The sequence below is a fragment of the Tachypleus tridentatus genome, chromosome 13 (assembly GCF_004210375.1).
Source record: "Tachypleus tridentatus isolate NWPU-2018 chromosome 13, ASM421037v1, whole genome shotgun sequence".
NCBI classification, from domain to species: Eukaryota; Metazoa; Arthropoda; class Merostomata; order Xiphosura; family Limulidae; genus Tachypleus; species Tachypleus tridentatus.
In genome coordinates, this window is record NC_134837.1 from 106,201,054 (window position 1) to 106,216,856 (window position 15,803).

The window sequence follows — 15,803 nt, forward strand, 5'->3', positions numbered from 1 at the left end:
AACGAGGTTTTTTGTTTGTTTTTCTTATAGCAAAGCCACACCGGGCTATCTGCTGAGTCCACCAAGGGGAATCGAACCCCTGATTTTAGTGTTGCAAATCCGTAGACTTACCGCTGTATCAGCGGGGGACAATAAACAAAGTATTTCAACCAAAGGTCAAATAAAGTGGCACCGCTTGAAAGTTTTCATTCGTAAGGTGAGAAATCTTCAATTCGGTTGCTGAATTTTTTTTCTTCCCAAGTGGCCTTATTTAAAAAAAAATGTCCCAAATTGTATCTTTATTGTACATGTAGTGATCAACTTTCAAACCAAAAAAGTCAACTTTAAACGCATTATGGTAATGAAGACCCACATTGTACTGGTTGAATTAACTAACATTTATCACCTCCAGTCTTGATACACGTTTTCGTAGACCACATGCTTTTAATGTCAATAATGTCGTATTCACTCTTCTGTCAGTTATTGGTGCAACGGACTATCGGTTAGGACAACTGTCCATTTTTGTCATTCTTGTTTTTCAACCATTTGCTTTCTAGTCTAAAAACCCAAATAATTTAGTTTTTCTCAATTAGAACCAATCTAAGTATTCTGACTTCATGTAGCAATGGTGAAGTATAAATGTCAAATGATCACTCTCTCTCTCTCTCTCGTTGTTTGGGTATATATGTGTATATACCCAGGATGGGCAGGTGCACTTGACCTCTTCCTCCTTTCTTTTCCTTGTTGGTGTGAACTGCTTAGTATATTAATAATTAATACATGATTGCCAGAGTAACCCACATTTACTCGGGCCCCTATCAGGGCAATGTCCATGTATTTTGCACCATCAGTTCCTTCACTAATGTCTAGCTCATAGGTGGCCTGTTTTTATTTTATTAATTAATTATTATTATATATATATTAGTTTCTATTTATTTATTTTTGATTTGTTTGTTTTTTGAATTTCGCACAAAGCTATTCGAAGGCTATCTGTGCTAGCCGTCCCTAATTTAGCAGTGTAAGACTAGAGGGAAGGCAGCTAGTCATTACCACCCACCGCCAACTCTTGGGCTACTCTTTTACTAACGAATAGTGGGATTGACCGCCATATTATAACGCTCCCACGGCTGAAAGGGCGAGCATGTTTGGCGCGACGGGGATGCGAACCCGCGACCCTCGGATTACGAGTCGCACGCCTTAACGCGTTTGGCCATGCCGGGCCTTTTTTTTTTTAATTATTTAATATTTTATCTTAATGATCTAATGTATAAATTAATCGGGGAGATGTGCTTAGGATTCTCTTCATCATATATGCAGTATCTGTTGAGTTCGCATAATAGTTCATTTTTTCTCCAATTTTTATCAAAATATTTTATTGTACTATGTAGAAGTCTATCTGCTATTGTTTGTGTATTTGAATATTTATGCATAAACTTTGAAGAGATGGTTCTAGGTACTCGATATGCTGTCGTAAGTAGTGTATTTTGTAATGACTATAGTTTAGTTTTCAATTGTTCTTTGCTTACATTAATCCATGCTGGAGCTGCACAGTCTATTACAGGTCTTATATATATTTTGTATATTTTGAGAACGTTTTCAGGTGTTGCTTCACTGTTTTTACCAGTTAGACTCCTAGCATAGTTTGTTCTTCGCCAAATTTTAGTTTTTATATTAGTTACATGGTTTGTCCATGTAAGTTCAGAATCATATGTTAATCCTAGAAATTTTGCAGATGTGGCAGTCTGAAGAAGTGCTCCATTCATGAAAATTTGTGGTTGTACTTTTTGAAGTTTTGTTGAAAATATCACTAATTGGGTTTTTGCTGTGTTTATTTTAATTCTATATTTTTGGCAGTATTCACATATTCTGTTTAATTGCGGTTGTATATTTGTAGCTGCTATTGCTGGTGTCGAGGCACTTTTCCAGATTGCTGCATCATCAGTGAACTGTGACGAGTATCCATGATTTGGATCTTAAAGTGGCATATTGTTCACATTCATGATGAAGAGAATAGGGTTAACCATCCCTCCTTGAGGGACGCTGGCTTCTGGAGAGAAGAACTCCGAGAAAGTTCCCTCTACGTTTACTCTACATTGTCTGTTTTCCAAAAAGTTAGAGAGCCAGCGAATACTTCCACGCGATAGTCCCATTTCATTCATACGGAGCCGGAGACTATTACGCCATACAGTGTCGAATACCTTCTCAATGTCGTGGAAGCAAGCAACAGCGCATTCTTTTTTATTAAAGCTATTTATTATTGTTTCAGTTAACCTAACTAAATGATCTGTCGTTTGTCTAAATTTTCTGAATCCGTTTTGTTCCTCAGGTAATTTTGATGTTATATCCAAAAATGTAGAGAGTCTATTGCTTATCATTCGTTCAAAAATATTGCCTACACAGCTGGTCAGGCTGATTGGTCGATAACTGTTTGGTTTATTGGCTGGCTTTCCTTCTCTGTGGAACATTAGTATATTTGCTTGCTTCCAAAAAACTTGGAGGTAACCAGAGGAAAATGATTAATTAAAGATTGCTAATAGATGGTCAAATAATTTTAGAGTACTTTTTTTCATGAGAATTGCTTGTATACCGTCATTTTCTGGTGATTTGTTTTTTGAGTTCGTTACTGCTTGTTTGAGTCCTATTAGTGTGATTTTTTTGGTGAGCAATATATTATTTTAATTATTTGTGTTATTTTGTTATTGTTGTTGATATTGACTGAAAAATATAGTTTGTATAATTCTGGGTTATTTGTTACACGATTGTTTACTCTATTGTAAAAACAGTTGTTCATGTCTGGGTCGTTACGTGTTTTGAAAGTGTTCTGTAGTTGTTGTCTGAAGGCTTCTGCTTTTTCTTTGTTGGTGCGCGCTAAAATGGTTTCTTTGTTTGTTTTTAATTTCGCATAACGTTACGAGAGCCATATGCACTAACCGTCCCTAACTTAGCAGTGTAAAGACTGGAAGAAAGGTTTTGTTTTTGCTTTTTGAATTTCGCGCAAAGTTATTCGAGGGCTATCAGCGCTAGCCGTCCCTAATTTAGCAATGTAAGACCAGACGGAAGGCAGTTAGTAATCACCACCTACCGCCAACTCTTGGGCTACTCTTTTACCAACGAAAAGTGGGATTGACCGCAACATTATAACGTCCCCACGACTGAAAGGGCGATCATGTTTGGTGCGATGGGGATTCGAACCCACGACCCTCAGATTACGAGTCGAACACCTTAACTCACCTGGCCATACCAAGCCGGAGGGAAGGCAACTACTCATCATCCACCTCTAACTCTTGAGTTACTCTTTTGCCAACAAACAGTGGGATTGATAGAGTATGACGAGGATTCGAATCCGCAAACCCTTAGATTACGAGTCGAGTACCTTAACCACCAGGCCGTGCCGGGCCGTATAATGAAATGGAATATTATCTTCTATACTTTGTAAATATTTGTATATACCTGTTTACTACTTTCAATTTATAGTGACATCTACGAAAGTGACATGTGCAATTCAAGAAACTGCAAAAAACTCCTATTAGAAAGTAATAGAACATTCCAAATTTTCAATCACTGTTTTTATCCACTCTTCGGCGACTTCCCCAAACAATGAACTAATACACAGTCCGCAATTATCCAGATAATTCGCGTTAAAATTCCGCATAGATCTCCAGAAGGCACACAATGTGTATTACTGTACACGGGTGCTGTTAACGACCGTTTACTAATGTAGGGTTCGTAAAGAAACGTGTGTTCTTCCAAATATGTGGAACATCGTTTTTTAACTTTTCTTCTGTTTAGTGTATCAACTTTAGTAAATAAATAAAAAACAGCTACTGATTGTTTTAACTGATACTGTGTAATTCCACGGTGAATAATGTTTCGTATCGAAGAAAAATGTACAAGGTCGTGACGGCGACCATACGTACAAATCAGAATATTTTTCTTGTGAATGAAGTGGTCTAGGTTTTGTTATCTTTAACACGCGTACAACCCGTCAAAAACGACGGACCAAGTTCTATCAGAAAAGAATAAAGAACAAACAAAAGTAAATTAAAAGCAATGCATAAATTAAAAGGATTTCCACTTACTCCAGGTGGCAGTACCTTATTTCGTTTTTCTTTTTTACTTTGAAGAGCAGTCACCCTCCCATAGCTGACAGCAGATGGTAAAGAGTGATATTGATGTAGCACACGGTGGACTTGAACACCAACATCCCGCTCTCCTGGCCTGTATTTCTTTTGATTATTTTACTTGTTTTTTTCAGTGAATTTCTTCATTTCAGATTGACGAACGGAAGTTACGACTGACATATGGAGTATCTCCACCGCGATAGCCCTATTTCCACAGTCACCTCCAAATCCTAGGGTACGTTTTATATCTCGCATTATAGCATGTACCTTAGGAAGCCTTTTAATTTACGTAGCGTCTTTAATTTTGTTCGAATTTGTTTTGTTCATTTACTTATACCTACATATATGGGTCAGAAGTAACGATATGCAGCTTTAATACAAGTGAGAACACAAACAGAATTTTACAACTAGACGCCACACTAAACAATGACCAACATTATCAAGCTAACTTTCATATACATTTTAAACTACACGTGTATATAAAAACAATAAATATTAAGTTACTCAAAATATGTATATGACTAATGGAAACATAAAAAAATTATTATTTCATTTTAATTTGTCTCGGAGTGTCTAATGATATACTACTTGTAAGTGTACCCATGGTTCGCGAAGCATTTAACTTCGTTAACTTCTTACGGATGTCATGCTGTCACGTGTATCATTCTCTGTGCAAGCCTGCAGAAAACCGACAACAAACAAAGTTTTCTACGCTATCTTCTTAACCATTTAATTAAACAATTTCGATATTTGGGGTATCTACCAAATGTAATCGACACTGGTTCAGCCAGTCCCTGAAACAAACTAGTAACGTCAAGAAGACAAACTGATAACTCGCATAAATATATATAAAAGCAACCGGTTTCGTAATGTAATACTTTTCAAGTGTATTTAGGGAAGATATACTCCATTATATGTGTACTTAAACGATATTTCTTGAAATTTTTCGTTAGGAATATTTATGACGATACATAAATATCGTGGATATGGCAGATATCGTGTTGCTGATATATAATAATATGTACATAAATCTCATGTATAATCCATTACTTATTCTTCTTTAAAAATGTATTAAACAAAATTTTGGTAACTTAAGAGCTGCTTTTTCAGTGTTTTGTCGTTTTGGATTAGTACTGAAAGAGAATAATTATTTTTTACATACAACATTGTAATGTCTCCTTTAAAAAATTAAACTATACACGGCGTGATTTTAAACGATTTTCTATATTAAATAGAACTTTAATTTCATGAATATAGGCTAAGCTTTTAAATTTTAGTTGCTTTGACAGTTACCTACAATTATTTTTATTTTTTTAAGTTATTAATACATTTTACTGTATTTTAATAGTTTCAATTTTTTCTCTTCCCCAGTTGTACCCTAGTTTATGCCACGAAACCGGTTGCTAACGACATGCACCACTGACGTATGTTAAATAACGTTTAATTCATATAGTTAAGTTTGATAAAGACAAGCTAGGGTTTGACTGACTTATGGAGTTAGTTGCCATGGGAAACAGTAGACGCCAGCACTTTACGAGAGCTAAAGAGGGGAATCTGTAAGGGCAGATCTAAGTAATAAAGACAACGGCAAAATAGACAATGAGAAAAGAAAATGAAAAAAAAAAGTTAATGAAACACCCAAGGGAAAAAACACAAAGAAAATTAACAAACAGGTAAAACATGCCAAAAAGTATTTTGAAAAACGAATTGAAAAACAGCTACGCCAAGCCTCATTTTATACCATTATTAAAAAATATGGTGACTATTGTTTTTACTTTATCTGTTTATGTAATTTTCTTTGTCATATACGGTTCATGTATGTATCTGATAATAAAAAAAGTAAAATGTTTATTTAGGTATTTATCATTTATACCATTTCTAAACTGTATGTGTTTTGTTGTTGTTTTTTTCACCTGTTTGTGTAATTTTCTTTTGTCTTCTTTACCCTTGTCATTATTATTACCACTTGAAAAACTAAATGGTCCCTTGTTGTGCGTGGGTTATGTATATTGTAATATTAAAGTTACTTCTCTATTTCCTTAGATTTTTAAAAATATATATCTTTTTTTTTTTTTTTTTTATAAGGAAGGTTGATTGATAGTTATTATGATCACGTGTACGTGTACTACAAATTGTGACCCACGGATATGTCATTTAGTCTTTCAATGTTAAATCGCTGGGAAACAATAAACAGTATGTTATTTAAGCAACATATGTCTTTTGATGTAATTTTTAGAACACTGTAGCATCATCGGTAACTTTTACTCCAGTTATAACCCTAGCGTTATCGACTGGAATCTGCATAGATCTAATAACATTGAGTCACGACTAATATGAACAACCTTTACCTAAGCAAATGTGAATGGCCTAAAAAGTAAAAATGGGTTGCAATTATACGGTTAAATATTTCAGCGAATTGGATATCTCACTTAATGGTTTTAGGCAAAAGGCTTCGTTGGCATTGATTATGGCAGACATGGTAAGGTTGAAGCTATTTATTCTTCCTTGCTTTCATTCACAGATTCTTAAAATTAACTTTGACATCTGATCAAGAACGGATTCTTCACACCCCACCCACAGTCAAAAAAAAAAAAAACTTCCGACCCGCCATGGAATTGTGTAATTTTATTAGATTCTTTTTCATTGCTTTAAGAAATGTTTCAATTATAATTTCTGAAGGGGTAACTAATATAGAATTGAAAAAAATTAAATACAAGTTTCAATTACACCTTACAATATTGTGGATACTAATTCGGCCTGTTTGTTTGTTGTTAAGCACAAAGTAACGCAATGAGTCGTCTATGTTGTGCCCAATACGAATATCGAAACGGTTTTTTAGTATTATAAAAGCCTTCAGAGTTATTCTACAAGGGATGATATTCATACGTTAGTTTACGATGTGAAATTATATGGCTGAACGACAAACGTGTTAGAAATTTCAGACCACACGTTTCACTTTTAAGAAAACCATGTAATATTTGAAACACTTGTAATATACATAGAAAAATGTTTGCTGTGCAAAGTTCAATTACACATATATCTGCGAATGAACGAAATTTGTTTCGTGAGTGTGTATTGGATTTTCGTGCAAAACTATACAAAGACTATCGACGTTAGCCGTCCATATTTTGAGGTGATACACCAGATGGAAGACAGATAATCAACAAAATACACTGCCAAATGTTGGACTACTCAAATGAAGTTGTGGGCTTTAACCAATACTTGTATAGCAAATTCACTGTGTGAAGCACAATTTTGCATTAACAGGACGCGAACTTTGAATCCTCATAAAAACTAAACAAAGAAAGCTAAAAACACTTATTTTGTGTGAAATATATGTGTATGTAAAATAAAACATATTTGTATTATTACACGATAATTACATAGCACATAAAAAATAAATTCAATGTAGTGCGTCGATCGGCACTGCCTAAGTCGATCTCGTTTCTCTGTCCTCCAGCATTGACGACGTCAATCTATATAAACCCTATTACAAAATGAAATAATGGCATTCCTTACGCTGTTTCAATTATAAATAACAAAACGGGCATTTCTTGTTTGCCTATATATCTACAACTACAAGTGCGCACAGTCTCTCTTCTACGACTGTCCTGCGCAATAAACAAAAATGTGTGTTCCCTTTTGGCAAACTATTATGGTAAACATACAGCAGTGTGCCATGCGCAGTATACATTAATTTAAGCAGCGAGAACAATTGGACTTTTAGAGCTCCTCACCTGGGATGAATGTTGAGTGTAGCTGCAAATATTAAAAATTACGATTTAAACGTCGGAAGTTAGGGCTATGATAAAAAATCGCGAAAAGCTTATATTTTGGCGTTTAAATCGTAACTTTTAAATAATTATACAGTATATACAAATTGTGTTTCAATTATTTGTTTTATTTCTCATCGTCTAGTCCAACTTATTCTAATACTTGTGAAAGGCAAAAGATTGATCCGAAATTATATTTCTACACGTCTTTGATTACTAATCCGAAATGGATAAATTACGAGGAACATTTTAAAAAATCAGTTTCCGTAACTTAGGCCTATAAATTTATAACATTTTGTCAGTTTTTAAGTTGTAACTAAAAAAACCTAGAACTCTCATATTACAAAAAAACTTCACTGCACTTTTCTTTTTCACACTTAGTGACAACTCTTTCCCATACCTACATGCAATACTTGGCAAGCTGGCATAAGAAACGTCAAACAAAGCTGTACTACTACATTTGTGCATAACATCCACACACACACATCAATGAATTTTTACTTTACCACTTGACAGTTAACACCTAAATAGAGTATCTTTTTCTGGAGATTACTGAATGGCAGGGAGAAAACAACAACAAAGCTCTCTGTTCTTGGGGCTTGTTACATATGAAACAATTTCTTTTACTAATTAAAGTATAGAAAAAAACTTTCTAGCCTGCTCATTCAATTTTGTGGCTAAACTTTCTCAATGGAAATAAACAAATGTATATTTTCCTTAGGCAACTACATGAATTATTTTTTAACAATAAAAAATGTTGCAGAATTATAAATATTTTCAAAAATGTTTCAATTTTCCAAGAGAAAATAACTGCTAAAGGGAAGAAAATATATTATAAGACTTGCAAAATTTTACTGCCTGATAAAAGTATGTTTATGGGTGTTTTATCGTTTGAACTAGTCTAACTAGCTGAAAGCCAAAATTTCTTTGACAAATCATGAGTGAACTCTTCATGTAGCTAAACTCAAACATTATACTTCACTATATTCATCAAATTCAATGGATACATGTACTCCTTATAATATCTCCTCAACACATTTTACACAAAAAGCAATTTCTACAAACTGTTTGTATTATAAAAAGAATAAGCAAACAATTCTCCTGGGGTATAAACTACAAAGTAACATAACTGTTAGAATTCTACCCCAAGGCAACAGGATATAAAATAGAATGCTTCATACACTAAGAATACGACTTAATTATAACAGAATATTAACAGTTGAATCTAAAATGTACCCATAAAAACTAGGATTTATTTAAAACCACAATAAAGACTTCAAATGTTATTTACATTTAAACATTATAAAACACCAAACAGGTTTATCCATTACTCAGTGAGATTAAGGTTGTGTGTCTGTCAATCACTAACTATAAAGCAACCATTGAAATTCCTCCTTCCTATCTTGTACCCATGCAATGTTACTATATATTTTAATTTCTTTATAAATATTCTCACAACTGACTATATATTTTGTTTTGTGAAAACAAACTAAAAATCCATTGTAGAGAAACATTAACTTAAAACATAAATACCCTAAAATCTTATACAAGAAAATATAGGAAAAATACAACACTTATTATGAGTCAAATATTTCAGTTTTTTATTTGTAAAACATTAGCTGATTTTAACAATTTCTTCATTTAAGATACCTTCTATTTCATTTTTAATCATAAGAATACACATCTTTTGCTGAGATGTCATAATTATTCTGTTACAGAAAACTAACTTATAGGTTATCATGTTTCAGATTAAGATGGCTTATGCTGGAACATTCTGTGCACAATACAATTATTATTCATTTTCAGACACTTGCAACATTTGTTTGAACTGCTAAACACAGAACAAGACCTTTTGCATACACAAGACTTTAAACACCTCTGTTAACATGTAAACTTTGCAGAAGTCTAATTCTTGACTACTGTTTATTTTTTATTCCAGTTTCTTCTGTTTCTAAATTAAACTTGTTATGCAGGTGATATCAATAACATTTTTGTATGGGAAACAAATGATTAATTATGAATATCACTATCATTATTGGTAAAAAAAAATTACTCAGTTAAATTTAATGAATTCTTATTATCTAATATTGAAAATAATAAAAGCAAGTAGACACATATAAGTTTATAGCCAATTATTTCTTGTATTTAACCCTCAAAAAATGTTTTTATTTTAAACAGTCAGCTAACACTAGTCAACCTCAAAAACAAAAAAGTTACTCAAATTATAAGTTACTTTTTTTGTTATTATACTAAAGGATCTTAATGCAAAAATTATAATGATTATTTTAAATATGAACACGTATTTCAGACCCTAGTTAAAGTACAGTTTGAAGATACAATTGACTCACCTAGTTCTGAAGATTTTGGTTTCACTTCAGGAGTACCCTGTTTATTATCTACATCGCAATGTTTGGATAATAGATATTTTTGTCTGGAACAACTGTCTTCTTGTGGTAGATTTACTGTTAGACCATAGGAAGATGAGTTTGTTAGAACAGTACTGTTACTTTGTGAATGGCTATGGATAAAATTATTATGCCTACTCCAGTGATCATCAAAGTCATGAAGTAGTGGAGCTGATGGTGTTACTTCAGACTGGTCTGAAATACGATCCGATCTGAAATATATAACAATTTTTATGTATTAAAAATGCTTAAAACAATTATTTCTGTATAAGTTATTAATTACTGATTTAACACTGTCTACACATTTACTGCCTTGTAAGTTATACTTAACTTTCTGAATAGAAAAATAGTGAATACAACAAATTCAGGAAATATTTTAATGCTATCTGTATTTTTGAATTATTGAACTGTAACTTAAAGTTTATATTATTATTGAAGATATATTATGTTTTTTTATAATTATTATCTAAGTCCATATTGCATCTAAAACTTTAGCATTTAAAAGTTTGAGCAAAATTCTAGTCATATAATAAATTATGTACAAAATAGCTATATCACAATATTCTTATAATTATAAAATTTAAAATTCATTGTAAATTAAATAAGTTATTTTTCTTCTTTCTTAGAAGTTAGATTAACTAAGGATTATTTGTCAATACTATTTTTTTTTCCACTTACTCATGTACAGGTCTCATTCTGAAGTATTGAGTAATTTGTGCTTGAGAAAGAAACTTGAACAAATGTTTTAAACTTTTCGAAATCAATGACTTTACAACATATTTCGGGTAAGAATTACGTCTTTAAAAAATTCACATTTCTAGCTTAAATATTATTATAGCTTAAGTATTACACGTTACACCACCAGTTAAACATGTAGCTCAAAAGTTCAATCATTGTTTATAACAAACTTGAGGTCAAATCACTGTTAGACCAATCAAATTTGTTCTATCAAAATTTACTTCTTATCGGAGCACTACTTAAGCGTCACCTATAGACTTAAAATTCAACAAAGACAAATCTTTCTTGTTGAAGATTGTTGTTAGTGATCTCTGTTTGAAATATAAAAATATTACTCAATTTTATTTTTTGACGTATAACTCGAGTTGATTTTTATTTATTTAGACAAAATGGGACTTGATGAACAGAATTTGATTACTATTTTTTTTAAATAATAAGTCGAAAGAAAGTATTATTTCTCAAGTGAATGTGTGGGTGTTTTCTTATAGCAGAGCCACATCCGACTATCTGCTGAGCCCACCGAGGGGAATCGAACGCCTGATTTTAGCGTTGTAAATCCGTAGACTTACCGCTGTACTAGCGGGGGTCTTCTTAAGTGAAGACCCGAAAAAAGAAAACTCTTTAATTGAAAAAAGAAAGAATAAAAAATACAAGATTTTAGTATAAAATAATTGTACGATATAATGCTTGGTTAGTCCCATTATAAAGCTTTTGATGTAGCGTTTATGCATGAAAATTCTTAATTTTTACTATTTTACTAGTATTTCATATGGTATTTTATTATATGCTTAACTCATAAATGACGAGGCAAGTAATATATACCACCTCAATCCCATACGCTGTCCTAACCTTACATTTTATACCTAATTGAAATAAATAACTTTTCCGAAACTGAACCAACAAAGAAGTAGAAATTGAAGTGAAAGCAATCAGACGTCGATTAATTCCTTTGTGAGGTAATCAAAATTAAAATAATTCATGAAATTAATTCATGGCTTATTAAAGAATAGGGCCTGGCATGGCCTAGCGCGTTAAGGCGTGCGCTTTGTAATCTGAGGGTCGCTGGTTCGCGCCCGAGTCACGCCAAACACACTCGCCCTCCCAGCCGTGGGGGCGTTATAATTTAGCGGTCAATCCCATTATTCGTTGGTAAAAGAGTAGCCCAAGAGATGGCGGTGGGTGGTGATGACTAGCTGGCTTCCCTCTAGTCTTACACTGCTAAATTAGGGACGGCTAGCACAGATAGCCCTCGAGTAGCTTTGTGCGAAATTCCAAAAACCAAACCAAACCTATTAAAGAATAATTACGGTAAAAATCAGTTAGATTAACAGCTTCTAGTATGTAGAAAAGCCTGTACGTTTACGAAATGTCGCGTTCCAATAACGGCTCTTATATCTCATTGCTTAGCAATTAAGCGTCTATATAAATATAACAGTAGTGTCTTTGTGTTTCCATTTAACTACTTCGCAAGGTGTGAATTGATTTTGACTAAAACTGGTATGGAGAACAAGAGGTCCACGCGGAGAGGGGTAAATATATATATATATATATTTTGGTTTTTAAGTGCGTTTTGGGTCTGTTTACTATCACTTCGCCTCCTGTAAATAGATCTTCACCGAATTTGGTATGAGGTTCATTGTGTCTATAGGGAGATACACACAAATATTTATTTTTGCATTTTGTGGGTTTTCCGGGCGTCTTTTACCACTGTTTCGCCCATGTTTAAGGATCTTCAATAAAACTGCCATGAAAGTTTATTGGGTCTATGAGAAGACACATGCAAACTTGCATTTTCGTGTTTCGTGTTCTGCAATTTTTCTGGGAGTTTTCACACTTTTTTACAATTACACATAGGGGAATCAATTTTTCATACTCACAGATAACTTTTCGCTAATCACAAAATTACATAACTTCCGTCCAGGAGACGGGTATTCCAGCTACTCTCTATATAAATATAACAATACTGTCTGTTGTATTTCCATGTCAGTTCTTTGATGGTTGTGAACAGACGTTCACCAGTGTTGGTATGGAGGTCCATTAGATCCATAAGGGTGATACATACAGATATTCAGTTTTACTTTTACGGTTTTCAAAATGGTTCTTAACGAAATTTGGTACAGAGGCTCGTTAGGTCCATGGGAAGATAAATACAAAGTTTCATCCAATTTTGCTATCAACAGCAAGCCTTAGAAAGTAGAAGCTGATTGAGCCGCACATAAAAGGATTTCCTTCTCAATAATATGTTTCTCACATTTCGAATAGAGTGGTTTATTGTATATGAAAAACACGACAGTAAGAAATGTATATATATATATATATACACAGAGAGAGGTGAATATTTTCATACCTATATTGTATTATTCTTTCGTGAAGCAATTTTATTATTATTTTTATCATCAAAGAGTGAGATGTTTGAATCTTAGTTATAATTATTACCAATGTTCACTTGCAAAATTTTTATGAATACTGTCTCTGAATATATAAATCTAGAATTCAGTTTTTTATTTGAATGTATATTGATGACGTGAAGATGTTAAAGATATTTTCCTTTTTTAGTCTTAAATCCCTTTCTAACTGAGGAATGTATCAACAGTATAGCTCCCCAGTGGCACAGCGGTATGTTTATAGACTTACAACTCTATAAACCAGGTTTCGATACCCGTTACGGGCAGAACACAGATAGCCCATTGTGTAGCTTTGTGCTTCACTTAAAACAAACAAACAAGCTCAACAATATAAGTATAAATCTGGTTTACCAGAGAAGAAATTCAAGCAACAGAAAAAATATGCTAAAAGTAAAAGAAAGCAAACCTTTCGTTGTAGAGTTTGAAAATTAAAGTGAAGATGAGCCCAACGCTTTCCATTTAGGGTCCAACGTCAGTAATTACCATGAAGCAAGTGCTGTTATTTCGAATAAACTGACTGAGCATGATAAAATTCCAAATGATACTAGTATAAATGAAAACAACAATCTCATAACATGTCTTGTTACAGAAACGCAATATGACTATCTATAACCAAATATAATCACTACTGGAGGAACACTTTCAAACAATATGTGTACGCAATGATGTACGTTCCTCTTTTACAAGGGGAAGACCATTAGTACTCTCAAAAGCGTGCACAATGCATGGTGGTTCAGGTCAACAGTAATTGGCACCATGAATCTGCCCGACAAAATCTTGGAAAAGTCGCACATCAAAAGAAGTGCTATTATTGGATGGTGAAAGAATGGAAGCTACAATGCATTGATTAGGTGTGGCTGTGATAGATGTACTCTGCATGACAGAAACTTTAATCTGACTGGATTGATCCATACGTGATATCTTGAAAAGTTAGATGCGCAAATGCACATGTAGCGTGCCAATAAGTAGAATCCAAACACCATACATGGCCAACAAAGTGATGCACCAGCTGGATTAGGAGTCTCTCTTGAGGAAACCAGTTAATCAGAGGAGAATAAAGATGTCTTCCTCTGTCATGTTAACCTACATGATAAAGGAGAAAACAATGAAAAGATTTACCTGATGATTTATGATGAGTTAGATGAGGAGTCACTGGGAATATAGGTGGCTACTAAAAATGGGCAGTGATTAAGATACTACTGTAGCCTCACAATTGATATGGGTAGTGCTGAGCATCAAAAGCTAAGACAATTATTAGTTTGGACAACCAGTGATTGAAAATATATAATGTTCTTTAATTTCTAAACTATCATGTAGTGATGTCTGATAGAATGTTTGGGTTATGTTTTGTGACAGTTAGAACACTTATTGATCTTTATTATCATGACTGCAAGGAAGTGGCATTTATTAATTTCCCAAGTAGTATTGAGTGGCGCTGAGATACAATGTACGTAAAGGATTATAGAATTATCACTGAAGTATTAACAGTTAGGGTGATCATGTGATTGAATGAGTGTTGCAATCCTTGCTTTTCAAGCTAAGGTTAAATGAATTTATTAATGCAAAATGTCGTCCAATTCTATTAGAAAATCACTTTCACAATCTGGCTGAATGGCGAGAAGACTGCAGAGTATGATTTTTTTTCATTTGTTAATCTGAAGATTATGCCGAATCTACAATCTAGTAGGGAATCCAAGTTTCACTGAATGTGTATTAAACTACAATAGAAACAGGATGAATTTTAATCCCGGTAAAAAGACTTTCAGTCAAAAAAATATAATTCATAAGAGTTTTATCAGTTGTTATTTATTTACTGAGGTCTGAACTATGTTTGTTTTTGAATATCGCGCAAAGCTACACGAAGGCTATCTGCGCTAGCCGTCCCTAATTAAGTAGTGTAAGACCAGAGGGAAGGCAGCTAGTCATCACCACCCACCGCCATCTCTTGGGCTACTTTTTGTCATTGAATATGGGATTGACCATCACATTATAATGCCCCCACGGCTGATAGGGCGAGCGCGTTTGGTGTGACAGGGATTCGAACCCACGACTCTTGGATTACGAGTCGAGTGCCTTAACCACCTGGCCATGCCGGGCCAGGAAATATAAATGAATCAGGTTTGACGGATCTTGCATTATGCTACCATTACTACCAAGCTATCCAGATTTTACTGAAGAATTTGTAGTAACATAAAATGTGTACTTTATGTTCTTTGTTTGTTTTGGAATTTCGCACAAAGCTACTCGAGGGCTAGCCGTCCCTAATTTAGCAGTGTAAGACTAGAGGGAAGGTAGCTAGTCATCACCACCCACCGCCAACTCTTGGGCTACTCTTTTACCAACGAAAAGTGGGATTGACCGTCACATTATAACGCCCCCACG

At 33.7% G+C, this 15,803-nt stretch overlaps 1 protein-coding gene across 1 annotated transcript in view; it reads right to left on the minus strand.

Moving 5' to 3' along the window:
* LOC143237855 (protein SSUH2 homolog) overlaps window positions 1–11,188 on the minus strand; it is an 83,780-nt gene extending 72,592 nt beyond the window's left edge. Inside the window, exons 1-2 of the mRNA XM_076477537.1 lie at window positions 10,957–11,188; window positions 10,222–10,490 (exon numbers count right to left, since the gene is read on the minus strand). Of these exons, the coding sequence (XP_076333652.1) occupies window positions 10,222–10,490; window positions 10,957–10,973 (286 nt within the window). The 5' untranslated portion in view covers window positions 10,974–11,188. The remainder of the gene's footprint in view (window positions 1–10,221; window positions 10,491–10,956) is intronic.
* Between the last annotated feature and the right edge of the window lie 4,615 nt (window positions 11,189–15,803).